Genomic DNA, 13,992 nt, shown 5'->3' with positions numbered 1-13,992 from the left:
AAAGTAACTAATAAAGTAAGATATTATCACAGGTTAAGCTACCCAGCAGTTTATAAGGTACTTCAAATTAGCTCAACCTTTGCCAACATTAAAATGATGTACATATTAATGCATCACTAATTAAAATCAAATTAAACAATATATGTATTTCTGAAACGTGCCAATCTGCATAATGACTACTTTTACTTTTTACTTTTGCTACTTAAAGTATGAAAATACTTTGTTTTGCAATACACACAGCAACAGGCTACAACGCTACAAATCAAAGTCATACTTGTTACAGAGTACGTACAGGTGCATGCAGTATGCATTCAATTGGATCATAGTACTTCATCATAACACTGCATGTTGAACTTTGACCCTCTTGCTCATATTCTCTGTATCATTGTGATGAGAAAAAGTGCAACATAAGTAAATTTGAATTATTATATTTTGGGGTGGGTTGTTATTTTTTAACCCCCTTGTACTTGTATTGCTGGACAGAGGATTTGTGCAGTAGGACATCCTGGTATTTTGGCATACTGCATCTGACATGCTATATGTATTGGGACATACTCTTTTATCCTGCATACTAAATAGTATGTTAGTATTGGGAACGCACAGCTGGTCTCAGCGCTCCAATGACGCGGTGAAGCTTCAACCAATCATAAGCGTGTGTTTCAACCCGTTCGGTTCCATTAAGAAAACTGCCAAGCGGTTCCCAGTGCTATTTAAAGACAAAACTACGCTATCAACGCTTCAGCAACACTTCAATGGCTGTTTTGTGGCTTTAGTCGCCCGTAGTATGAACATAGCAGATCCCACCCAGCAGACTTGCCTAGAACCTAAGCAGCACTTTAAGTCGTTGCACTCTTTTCCCGTTTGGGCCTCGTCGCTCTCCGTAGTGGGAGCTGATTGGCCAGTTGTTTGTTGACATCCAATCACACCACGTAGATGTCGGAGCACATAGGCTGATGTTTTCCAGTGGCATCGGACGATGGGTGCCACGGTTAGAGGATATTCATAACTGGTTATAGACTTTGTTCTGGTCCCGTCTTCCCCTACAGACGCTGCCTGCTCCGGTCAGACATGGAGAAAGTTGTTCTTGTTACCGGCGCGAACAGGTAGGTTACTTTAAACTGCGTTATAATGATGGATAGATAGATACTCGGTTTGTCACGTTTCTTAAGAAGTGACACCTCCCACGAGATAATAAACACTATCAAACTGTAATAATGAAACCAGTTGAATGTTCTTTAATCCTTTTAGTTTTTGTCTGTGCATCAAATATACAAGTATAAATGCATATAAGAAAAGTCAAAAACAACATTTATTATAAAATATATTTAATGTGAAGAAAAAGAAAAAAACACCCGTGGCTTGTTTTCCTGGTAGTCTAGTGTTTATTTGTTGTTGTTTTCTTTTTTTATATGGACCCATGTGAAATAAAGATGAATATATAGACTATACATACTTGTAAATTTTGTTAAACTTGCAAAGTTGACAAGAGTTCAGTTATATTTTGACGCACTTGTCTGGATCAAAATGATTTGACTTACATAGATAGATATACAGTTCTCTCTTATTATCCAGGTGCATTAAAACAAATTGAACTTGAAAGCAAATGTTTCTCATCTGCCTATTATTTCTTCTCTAAACACTCTATGCTTACCAGTTGATATTATATAGAAAATGTCACTATTTACACAGTTCCTTAGAGAAGTTTGTTTTCATGCTTGTGTTTTCTTCCATCTGTCACTTTACTCAGCGGCATCGGTCTGGCCCTGTGTGAAAGGCTGCTGACTGAGGACAGCCAGCTCCGTCTGTGTCTGGCCTGCAGAAACATGCAGCGTGCAGAGGCTGCCCTGTCCGCCCTCCTGACCTCTCACACCAGCGCACGTGTAGATTTACTGCACCTTGACGTGGGCTCTGTGCAGTCAGTGCTCACTGCTGCTCAGGAGGTCAAGGCCAGGTACTGATCCCATACCATACCTGTCCTTACCTGAACTATGAATATGGAATAGAGATTTATCTTTGATGCATATTTGTGTTTTTCCACAGATACAACAGAATTGACTTTCTGTATCTAAATGCAGGAATTATGCCCAATCCACAAGTAGATGTCAAAGCTTTTTTCAAGGGCCTGTTCTCCAGGTAATGCGTTGAAACCAGTTCCTGACTTGCTTATACTCAGAATTATGTCTTTTGATTTAGATTTCACATAGGTTTAAAGCTTGACGGCTGTATACTAGTGCAAGCTGTCTCTGTAATAACGTACCTCCTCACTGCAGGAATGTCATCAACATGTTTTCGACAGCAGAGGGTATCTTGACTCAACAGGACCGGCTCAACTCAGACGGTCTGCAGGAGGTTTTTGCCACCAACCTCTTTGGTCATTTTCTCCTGGTACAGCCCCCACACATGAAATCTAAAAGATGATAACATATTCCTTAATTTGGCATAATATATATGAAGTCCTCATCATTATATCTTGTAAAATAGTGTAGTAGTATATGCATTTAGTATAGTATTGCAGGCGGATTTAGTTTGTGTACATGCCTCTGCATATAGATTCATTAAAAATAAAATTGTTGGATGGATAATGTGGATACGATCTGCTATCACTGTATGAAATGTTGTATGGACAGTAAGAAAAAATGTGGTGTAGTAAATGTTATAGAAAAACAATGAGAAACTTTGATGAAAAAATAAAAAACTCAGGTGTCTGTTTTTGGCGTTGAATTGATGACATGATAAATGAAATTGATACAAAAGTCATGTACCTAATGTCCTTGTCTCTGTGGTCTAGATCAGGGAGCTGGATCCTCTGCTGTGTCTGGCTGGTCACACGTCTAGGATAGTGTGGACCTCCTCGAGTAACGCCCGCCGCTCTGCCTTCAGCATCGAGGACGTGCAGCACAGAAATGGGACGGAGCCCTACAGCTCCTCCAAGTACGCGTCTGACATGCTCAGCCTGGCACTCAACAGACACAAGAACAGCGAGGTTTGTCAGTCATACAATTTGCAGATTACTTGTACGGGAGCGACTACTGTTTGACATCCACCTACATCCCAGAATCAAAGGCCATGGAAGTTTGGGTGGAAGAGCACTGAGCAGTGTTAACTCTTGCCCTATCGTACTCTATCGAGTGTTTGGAGGATTTGTCAAAAGAAGGTTGAGGGTTTTTTCCAAACCGGAAGCGTCATATGTTGTGCACATAAAATGTCTACATTTTCCTTTTACTGCCTTTTCATGTTGTGTTTAGGCAAGATCAGAATATTTTGCAATGGCAAAATCAAAGACGATGCAAAAAATGTTTATAAAATCGCGCACATCCTGATGATAAATGATGATGTTGAGCAGAAGAAACAAGGAAAAACAAGTTTATACAATGTTTATAACAGAGCCAGTGCACTATTTCTTTTACTACTCTAAATGTGGAGGGTTCCCAACAGCCAGGGCTTCATGTTTAGTATTTAGTTGGTATGAAATTGATGTTTTAACTGTTGTCATTGGTAATGAGAAACTGTATCGAGGAAAAGAGTACACAATACTCTTAACTCTACTCTAAACTGTTAGTACAATTTGTTTCAAACTAATGTGCTTTTAAGAATAAGTTCTTTTTTTCAGTGCAGGTTTTACTTCATTCATATTTTACTTCTGCTGTATCTATTGTATTAATTTAGAAGGGTTGTTTAATGTAAGGTTTCTAAAGAGTAGAACACAGACATGGGTACAATACATTTTTTAGCTCCTTGTTTTCTTGTACTTTGCAGGCCTGAACAATTAACCCCAAAAATATCAACTCACACCACTCCTATGGCATTATTATCTTTGTTTTTTAATCAGAAAGTAACAGTACATTAGGTGGAACTTAAACATGCATCTGGTATGTTGAATAAATGTTTCTTCTCTTTGTGACAGGGGCTGTTCTCCTCTGTAATATGTCCAGGACTGGTGATGACTAATCTGACCTATGGTATCCTCCCCTCGTTCTTCTGGACCCTCATTATGCCGATCATGTGGCTGGTGAGTGAGGTTTTTACTCTACTCATCTCTGTTGATATGAGTTACGTACAAACGGTCTCATGTTATTGTGATTATATTTCTTTCTGTGCTGAACAGATTAGGATCTTCACCAACACATTCACGCTCACACCGTACAACGGAGCAGAGGCGCTGGTATGTTTGTCCACCTGTCATGTTAACGTTTCCTCAATGAATGAACCATAAACACTAAGTCCTGCTCTGGCTTCTTTCACAGCACTGGTTATTTGTACAAAACCCAGAGTCTCTGGATCCAAGAGCAAAGTATCACAGTTTAACGTCAGGACTTGGAAAAAACTACACTCGGCCTCGACAGGTGAGTAACAAGACACCCGCTGCTCCACAGACATTTCACTGCTGAATTCTGCTCTATGTGAACCTCAGATTCTTAGAATTGCAAACTTTAAAATATTTATTTGTCATGCAAAGTGACTGGGAGCAGTAGAGATACTTTTAATGGAATACCGAGCAGGAAACCTTGCAAGAAAACGTGATTAATGTGATCTGCTTTACATGCAATAAATTCGGATTTTCTGCGTGTTTTTTTCTTGTTTCAGATGGACATCGATGAAGGAATGTCTGAGGTCCTCTATTCAAAACTTCTTGAACTTGAGAAAGAAGTCAGAAAGAAAGAGTGAGAAAAATGCTGACAAGGATGCTCGTGGACTGTACTTTAGTGAGACAGAGTAAATGTGAGTCTGATATAAGGGACGGATTTGCTTTTGGGATATGGGCCATGTGCACTTTATGATGAACAACAAACATGATCTTATTCTTTTCATTCTTGCTATGTGTACCATAGAATTAAGTTTATTTTCGGTCTATTGTCTGTATTTCTACGCATGTGAGTCTTAAAACACAGAAAGAGCATCCTTTCTCACTCACGCTCATGAGACCGTTGTGTTGTTCATTTATAGCCCAATGTTAGCTTTAAACTTCAGGTTTTTGCATTCTAGCTTCAAAAATCATAAAAGTGGTGTTCATTTGTAAAGACTATCTTGCTGAACAAACATTTAAGTATCATAAACTTGTGTTTGCCTTAGAGACCTTTTTCTGCAATAATCTTAAAACCATCGGGAAAATCTCATTTCAATCTCACTTTTAGTCGAGGGAACCAGTGCAATGCTAAATTCTTGGACTGGCCTAAATAAATAAATCAACCCTGCAACACTATCAGCCTTTTTCATATTTTAATGTATAAATATCAGAAATAAATGTCTTTGTTGGTCATTCACAAATCTACCATGTCCTGACCTACCACCCTTGTGAGATCATTAACCAGCAGGAGTCTAACCTGTTTCTTTGTGGTTGTAACGTAGAAACCACCGCCTGCTGCACCTTCACCTGATATCTGTATCGCGTTTCTTCTACGACAGGCGTCAAACTCTAATTAGCGTCTTGTGTATGGTCTGGTTTACGGAGGTCATCACCCGACCACCAGCACTACCGTCAGCTGTCATCAGTGGCTTCCTTTACCACAAATCATAAATTATAATGCACAGTTAGGTGAAAATAATGGCATGCTTCCTGCTGAAGTCTGTAATAGAGCATAAAAAAAATATGTTTGAAATGGCTTTGTTTTACTAATATCCACTTACTGAAATTTTTAATTGAACTTTTTTGGCAAAAGCCTTTGCTGAATAATCTGCTTATTGCATGAGTTCCTTAAGCTTTAGCTGTTCCCGACAAACATGCACAACTGCCAAACTTATTTGTATTATATTTGCCTTTTTGCCTCCTCTGTTTTAGATTGAGCCCTGCATTTTAAAATCTGAAAAAAGTTGAAACAATTAAACATGTATTATTGCTTTATTATATAGATGAAGAAAAGGGGAAAGTAGAGAAAATCTATTCTTTTAAAAAGGCCCTATCTCAGAAAAATATAGCTAAATAACTGCACCTTAATCAGGGAAACCTTCCACACTTGGAATTTATTATTTAATTATTTTTATTGCACCTCAGCATTTGACCTTGAGTGCAGTGTTGTTCTGTGATGAGCTGAGGTCAAAATGAGCAAAAGGTCATAAACATCTACGTGTGCCCTGGTCCTGAATAGGGTTTTACTCTTGTATTTGACAATGACATCAATGACTTGAAAGACAATCCTTAAGTTCCACGAAAAAGGTGCCTGAATTTATCTTCAGCCGGTGTGAGAGCTTTTTTCAGTGCGCTGAGAGCTGCATGTACAGAGGGCAGACCTGTCAGACATGTTACCACCAGCTGTTACTCAGCATGCCCCTGCTGGCCCTCACCACAGCATTTGCTGCTTTTTATAAACTGACAAATCCGACTTAATCTTATGATATGCGTGTCTGTAGCATCAGCAGAGAGTCATAGCTGCACATACAAGGTGCCACTGGGTTTTAACGAGCAATAATTGTGTAGTATCCATGGTGATCTTACTCAGGCACTACAAATTGATGGAGCTGTGGGTATGATTTAAGAAAATATATCAATATGCACTTCTTTAGGCTAACATTATTATTATTTCATACTGCATGCACATTGCTCCCATGTTATTGTGTTCAGTCCTGTGCAGCATCATGGACCACTTTTCCCAAAGCATAGCCTGGTCCACTGCAGCCACATATCACCAGCCTAATGTGGGACTATTGAAAGCATCCCCTGCATGTGATTTCCTCTTAGAAATTAAAACCCGGATTATTCTACGAGGACATGGAAGCAAATAGTTACATAATGTAAATAAAAACATTGCAGCCAGCGTGCGTTCAGATTGGTGCTCGCTGCGCGGTGTCCCGGATGGTGCTCGCACCGGAAGAGAAGGGGCAGCTCTCCCAGCCATCTTGTGGCAGCATCCAGCGATTTGTTCGCATCAAGCCTCGTAGAATCGGAGGTGAATCCCGCTGAAGGGGCGCCATCATGCCCGGACACCTGCAGGAAGGCTTCGGCTGCGTCGTGACCAACCGGTTCGACCAGTTATTGGACGACGAGTCCGACCCGTTTGAGATCCTGAAAGCGGCCGAGAACAAGAAGAAGGAGGCGGCCGCCGCTGGCTCCACCAAGACCGCAGCTCAAGCCGCCAAGCAGCCGAAGAAGGAGTCACAGAAGGACCGGAAGAACCCGCTGCTGGACAAGAAGGAGGAGTCCCAGGCTCCGGTCCCACTGAAGAAAGAAGGTGAAAATGCACCTGCTTTCTTGTTTATGTGCAGTGCATGTTTATTTTCATGTATTTATTTCCTCATGTGCATCTCCTGTGAGCTACGGTAGCTGCAGCAGGTCAGAGCCAAACACGGCGTGAGGTCAACCTGACCTGCTCATCCAGCTCCGGACCGGGGAGGCGCTCAGGTGTACAGCCCACCTGCAGAGAGCTCCGTGCAGAGCCTGCGTCGCAGCCATGGTGTCCAGCAGCAGCAGCAGCAGCATCCTACGGGGAGGTGTAGTGTAGTGTAGGGTTACGGTCTGGAGGAGGAGGAGGAGGAGGAGGAGGAGGAGGAGGAGGATGCTTCGTGCACTGGCTGCGCAGCTCCCGTTAGCGGCTGCAGGCTTTACATAAAGCGAATGCGCAGGATACTCACCTGCGCACTGGGGAAACCAGACGGACGGCTCTTTGTTTGAGATGGAGACGTCTCCCTTTGGTGAACAACAACACTTCAATTGACTACTAAAACAACAGCACCGAGTTAATGGAGAGAGAGAGAGAGAGAGAGAGAGCAGTATTGATAGTATGGACGGTGTGTTGTTGTGCAGCGAGCTGTTGTTAAGCTGCTGACAGGAGAGAGAGAGAGAGAGAGAGAGAGAGGCTTTGCCTTTTGCACTGAGCAAAGTATTGATAATAATAATAATAATCAATCCTTTATTAGTCCCACAATGGGGTTGTTTCTCTGCATTTAACCCATCCCGGAGGAGCAGTGGGCTGCAATGAAGCGCCCGAGGAGCAACTTGGGGTTAGGTGTCTTGCTCAAGGACACCTCGGCATGTTGCCGGTGACAGTTTGAACCACCAACCTTGTGGAGCAAAGGGGGCACTGGTGGTTGATGAGGGGGGGGTATCACTTAGAGGAGTAGTCTACTGTGAGGGAGGTGGGTGTACTCTCCTACTTATTCATGTGGCTTTTTGCCTGATAGGTGGGTATACTGTACACTGCCAGAAAAAGAGGGTGGTATACCCATCATATACCTGCATATATCCTCCCCTCTACTGTTCCTGCAAATAAATGGTTTAAAAACAGCAAGTGTTTACCATAAAGATAAGATAATCCTTTATTAGTCCCGCAATGGGGAAATGTGCAGGATTACAGCAGCAGAGTGGATAGTGCAAATAAGAGACATAGGTTAAAAAATAAATTAAAAAAAGATCAAAATAGGTATACTAAATAAGCAATCACAGTAAAGAATAATAAGTAAAAAATGTTAAAACAACAATAGCTACAATCTGATGTATAAAAAAAGGACTGAATGATTGTTAATATTGCACAGATTCTCTATGTATATTGCATTGTGGATATATGGATTTATACTGTCAGTTTTTTGGGATGTGTGGTCTACTGGGAGCAGAGTTGGTTGTGCAGCTTGACAGCGGCAGGAATGAAGGACCATTACAAAAACAACCTCAAATGACTACATCAATACAAATGATTTCCTTCTCGAGGTTTGACCAATTGCATGGTCGTGTGTTTGTCAGGTATCAGGCGAGTGGGACGAAGACCAGACCAGCAGGGCCAGCCCGGCTCCCAGAACCAGGGCGGGCAGGGTGAAGGGCGACCCGGAGACAAGAGGCCGGACCGGAGACCTCCTCGCGAGCGCCGTTTCGAGAAGCCGGCTGAGGACAAGCCCGAGGGAGGAGGAGAGTTCTCCGCGGACAAGTGGGTAGCTGGGCTGAATGATGAAGAGCATGTTTAGACATGCTGATAAGCTCAAGGCTGTCTGGTGTGATCACAGGACCGCTGTGGGGGTGTACGCAAGTGTTTGATATAATCTTAGCTAACCTAACCTCAACGTCACCGCACAGCCGTCAGTAAATTTGTTTTTGAAGCTCTTTCGTGACATTAAGAGCAGATGTGCATGATTGTCACATGAGCTTGTAGTGACAGCTGCTGATCACTCCTCTGAGGTCATATATACACTTTTCTTTTTTTGGTTTAATTTAGTGTCTGTTTTTTGTCCCCCAGGCCTCCTGGAGACCGGCCCCCGAGAGGGCGTGGTGGCGGACGTGGTGGGCGTGGTGGAAGAGGACGGGGCATGGGCCGAGGAGAAGGCTTTGACTCCCGTGGGAAACGAGACTTTGACAGACACAGCGGCAATGACAAATCGTGAGTCAGTCTTCAGCTGAGACCCCGGCAGACCAGTGAATATATAAATAGAAATGACTACATACCAAAGCATCCCCTATTTGAATCCTTATTTATTATCAAGAGGCACCTTCTGGAGCTCTTTAATTGCCAAAGGTTGCAAAGACCAGGTGGCACTTTTGACATTTGTGATTATATGAAAGTGAAGTCTGACTGAGCTAAAATGTCTAAAGGCAGTTAAACTCTACACAGTTGTACATAACATTTAATTGTTTGTTTCCTGTTTTTGTTTGCTCTAGCAGTCAGAAAAGTGAGGAAAAGCGAAGTGGCACCAGCTCACACAACTGGGGCAACGTGAAGGAGGAAGTGAGGTGAGTTTTCCAGAACAGACTCATGGCCTGTTTATCTGAGCGTTACTGTCTACAGGATAATGGTACACATCTAAAACTTGTACAGTCTTTGTTGACAGAAAGTTGCTCTATTTTTTTATTAAATATTAGTGCACCAGTTTTAATAAATACATTTTACAGATTTGGGTTTTATACGTATCTTGTTTTGGTGGTTGTGGTATATGCACCAAGAGAAAATGCTGTTTATTCTGAAATGTTTACAGTCAGTTAAGCTTTTATTATTCATGCAAGTGTGTAATAACATTAGAAAAAAATGGATGCAGTATAGAGTGTTTATGTGAATTTGCGAGCTAGCTTTGAAAGGTACCACTTAAGAGATACTGTTTCATCATATTGACATGGCGGCTGTGTGTCTTTGTTCCCAGTGAGGCTGAACAGACTGCTGCTCCAGAAGCGACCCCAGAGGGAGAGGAGAATGCACCTGCCGGCTCTGAGAACAAGTGAGTATCCATTTCCTGTCACATGTTCAGGTTACAGGTGATATTATGGTGTTCAGTTAATGATCTCTCCTCTATAAACACCCCCCCCAAAAAAAAAAAAAAAAAAAAAAAAAAAAAAAAAAAAAGTTATTTGAAGTAAGGATCAGACAATGTTTTTTTTTTGTTTGTTTTTTTCAAGACCGATACAGATTATGAGTATTCAAGGAGGCTGATAACCGATATTTCCAAAAAAATATACAATGCAGTAAAAATGTTAATCTTTGATCATGAAGCCAGAGGTTACTTTAAAATTCTTTGGTTAATCATTTGAGTTCATGAACTACACTGCAGACTGTATTCGCTACTGACAACCAGAGTGAAGAGAGAGTCTTCACTGCACTGTATTTCATAAACTAAGATTATCTGGTTGCATCTCTGGCCCCGCGTCCAGGATCCATATCGCTTCCTCTCCTTGCAGTTTTCGCGCTTACAGAATTGAAGATCTAATAAATACTATTTTTCTCATATGTTCTTTTTTTTAATAGCTGGGACTATTACATCACCAGTGGAAACTCGTGGTGTTTTTTGTTAACTTCGGCATAGTGGATGTGATGTTTATTGCAACTTAAGATAGATCTGCTGCCTTATGTTTGGCACATGGGAGCTGCTTTGGCTGCCAGAGGCACACTACCCCTCAGTGGTGTTTATGGGCTATTACTCAGATAGGGCTGAGGATTAGACATTAAGTGAGACTTAAGTAATGACTACAGACAAAGAAAGGCAACTCCATCAGAGCCAGAGTAGCGCAATATTTAATACATTTTTATTGTGAATCAGATTTTAAAATATGATTCCAAAAATGAACATCACAACCGATTATCGGTCGATCCCTAGTTTAAAACTAGAGTTGTATGTCATCGCACTGTGACGTTGTCCTTTGGATTCTGCATGTTGTGCTGTGTCACAAACGTTGTCCCTGCATGTGTATTTTCATCACAAAGCTTTGTAGGATAAACATGGTCTCTGACCTCCTGGCCTCGGGATTAGAGAGCGTGTATGTAGGTTAAAGGTCATACATTGTTGCTGCTGGCTTTCCAGGGAGAACGAAGTTGAAGAGGTTAAAAACGAAGGCCCCAAAGAGATGACCCTGGACGAGTGGAAGGCCATGCAGGACAAGGAGCGCACCAAGGTGGAGTTCAACATCCGTAAGCCCAACGAGGGAACCGACAGCCAGTGGAAAAAAGGATACGTGCTGCACAAGTCCAAGAGTGAAGATGTAAGTATGGTGATTTATAATATTCTGGATAACGGATACCTTTTCTCCACTCTAACTGTTTACACCAGCACAGAACTCCATCATGCGTCACCGTGACAATAAGTGTGAAGGTTGTGTAACATTATAACCAGTCAAATATAATACATTGTTGCTTTTAATTTAAAGCAAAATTATTTGACAGGTTAACAATGGATTCATTAGTGTTTCTTAAAATGTTCTACCACAGAGCAAAAAGACAAGAGGAAATATACTTTTAGCAGACATTCTAATTTTAACCACCGATTTAAAGGTTTGATTAAGGCTGCAACAACGTCATCGGTTAGTGTGATAAAACATTCTTACACCGAGTATGGTGACTTCTGTGTAACATGCACAAACTTGGTTTCAAATGCACATTGTTGTTTGTCTCGCCAGCGCATCCGACACGATTTTAATGAAAAACCCTTTGTTGTGTTTGACTTTCAGAGGCCTGTTGGAGCTTTGATCGACGCCGTAGAGCCGGAAGCAGAGCCAACCCCTGTGTTCAACAAGGTGCCTGCAGCCCTCACACTACAGTTCATGAAAGTATTCAGTGTTAAGTCTTTATAAAACCACCTGTCAGAAAAATGGTGAGTGGTTTAATAAACCTTCAAATGTTTAAATTGGTTTATTCATTTTTATTTTGGGTAGCTCCAGAGGATATGAAGAATCTAAAGACAGTGTTGGTGCTGTGCAGCTAAGCAACATGTGTTCACTCATTTCATTACTGGTTTAATAACAAACCTCTCTGTACAGAGTGCAGTTAATGTCTAACATACTTGCATTGTCTGTTTTTAGCAGCTGGGAACCCCTGATGAGTCCAGTGATCACCACTTCCGCAAACCAGCCAATGACATCACATCCCAGCTGGAGATCAACTTTGGAGACCTTGGCCGCCCGGGACGCGGGCGTGGGGGAGCCCGCGGAGGGAGGGGAGGCCGCGGCGGAGGTGGCGGGGGAAGCAGCAGGCCGGCACGCGGGGAGGACGCCCCGAAAAGGTAACAATAAAAGCTGTTGTTGTCTTTCAACAACAAAGGTTTAGCGTCTCTCACAAAGGATTTAGCTCACTCACTGTGAACCAACTAGAAAGCCACTGACTTGGAAAACCGGCTGTGTAATCGCTTAGACCCTGAAATAACAGACCAGTGACCACATGCTCCATGATGCAAAACTCACCGACTGACCTCATGTCAGTGGTCAGGGGGATTTGTGTAGAAATGTGGCTTAGTTGTGTGAATAACAGTTTGTTTTAAAGTATTTAACCGTCCGTTGCCAAAAGCTGGCGTCTCATTCATTCTCATCATCTTTTTTTTTTAATCTAACAATTATTTTTATTTTCAAATAATGTGACATTTTCTCATTTAATCAGTTGAGTGTGTGGTCTATAACAATTTGGAAAGAAGTGAATAATGCCCCTCGCAATTTTCTTTTTTGAGATTAAGTTAATATTTTCAAAATTCTTGTTTAGTTGACCAACGGCCTGAAATCCAAAGATATTCAGTTTTCAATCAGAAAATCAAGAAAACAAGCAGAAATTCCCATTTGGGAAGCTGAAGTAAATGTCCCTTATTTTATTGTTGCAGACTACTTTTCTGTCATTCAAATAATCCACAACTTGTTTCAGTTCTTAAATCAGATATTTACTGAGTCAAATATTTATACTAATTTCAGACTGTTCTTGTATTGCACCTTTTCTGTTTTAACAGCATTAAATTAAAAACGGGCTTTGTAGGAAAGCATCATTACATGCCAGAATGTTAGTAGTGTTTCCCTCAGGATTTTGAGAGATTATGAGGAATCACCATTTGTACCTTTTCTTAAGTTAAAGGCATCAATTTGATGCACTTTGAGAAAACAGTTAAAAGGCTAGGTCTATGAAGAACTGTGTGCTCTTGTAAACAATGGTGTGCTCTTTTTCTATCAGTGGTGGAATGTAACTAGTTACATTCAGGCTACTCAAGTACTGTACTTGAGTAAAATGTTGAGGTACTTTACTTGAGTATTACCAATTTATGTAGCTTCACTTCATTTATTTCACAATGTTAGTTCCTAGTAAGGCTACTTACTAGATAATTTAATTTATAAATTAAACTATAAATTCCCTGATTATTATCTGTGGGTTTGTCACTAGGAGTGACACATCTCTTATACAAGAAGTATTGCAATCAATTGACATAAAATATTGATTTTATATTATATTAATTATTGATTATAGCACTCTTACTTTGTCCTGGTTCTTGTGTGTTTGTTCCTCCAGGTTAGTGGAGTGTCAGTCCCCAACGTGGATGATCCTGAGGCCTTTCCAGCTCTGGCCTAAAGGCTCCTTTTCCACCACCAGCCCACCGAGCAGCCCTTCCGGGCCCCTCCTCTACGAGGCTTGCATGCTTACATCTTCAAGTATATAAGAAAACAGAGAAAAAAAAAATGATTTTAAATGACAAAAAAAGACTCATCCCATACCACTCACAACACCAGAGGACTAAAATTGTACCTGTTTTAAAGGAGAACAAAAGACAAAAAAAAAAGGCGAGAAAAGGACCTCTTGTTACACTGAAGTTTTGTATTTAGGAACATGAAAGCAGGGATGTTTTCAT

At 41.2% G+C, this 13,992-nt stretch overlaps 2 protein-coding genes across 2 annotated transcripts; both read left to right on the top strand.

Annotated features, from left to right (window-relative positions):
- Window positions 1–760: 760 nt before the first annotated feature.
- LOC129088998 (3-keto-steroid reductase/17-beta-hydroxysteroid dehydrogenase 7-like) lies at window positions 761–5,777 on the top strand. Its single transcript, XM_054596303.1, has 9 exons — window positions 761–1,103; window positions 1,748–1,951; window positions 2,041–2,133; window positions 2,271–2,385; window positions 2,789–2,983; window positions 3,905–4,009; window positions 4,106–4,162; window positions 4,245–4,343; window positions 4,585–5,777. Exons 1-9 carry the CDS (start codon window positions 1,069–1,071, stop codon window positions 4,663–4,665), a joined length of 984 nt encoding a protein of 327 aa, XP_054452278.1. The 5' UTR covers window positions 761–1,068; the 3' UTR covers window positions 4,666–5,777.
- A 923-nt stretch (window positions 5,778–6,700) lies between these two features.
- On the top strand, window positions 6,701–13,812 carry serbp1b (SERPINE1 mRNA binding protein 1b). Its single transcript, XM_054627268.1, is given in 10 exon segments — window positions 6,701–7,163; window positions 8,669–8,849; window positions 9,156–9,296; window positions 9,575–9,646; window positions 10,051–10,125; window positions 11,203–11,380; window positions 11,846–11,911; window positions 12,197–12,382; window positions 12,385–12,396; window positions 13,656–13,812. Coding segments are annotated over 10 exon segments (1,227 nt in total). The 5' UTR covers window positions 6,701–6,907; the 3' UTR covers window positions 13,716–13,812.
- The last annotated feature ends 180 nt before the right edge of the window (window positions 13,813–13,992 follow it).

The sequence above is a fragment of the Anoplopoma fimbria genome, chromosome 3 (assembly GCF_027596085.1).
Source record: "Anoplopoma fimbria isolate UVic2021 breed Golden Eagle Sablefish chromosome 3, Afim_UVic_2022, whole genome shotgun sequence".
Lineage (NCBI taxonomy): Eukaryota > Metazoa > Chordata > Actinopteri > Perciformes > Anoplopomatidae > Anoplopoma > Anoplopoma fimbria.
Note: the sequence above shows the minus strand (reverse complement) of the source record. Positions and strands in the feature narration are given on the sequence as shown.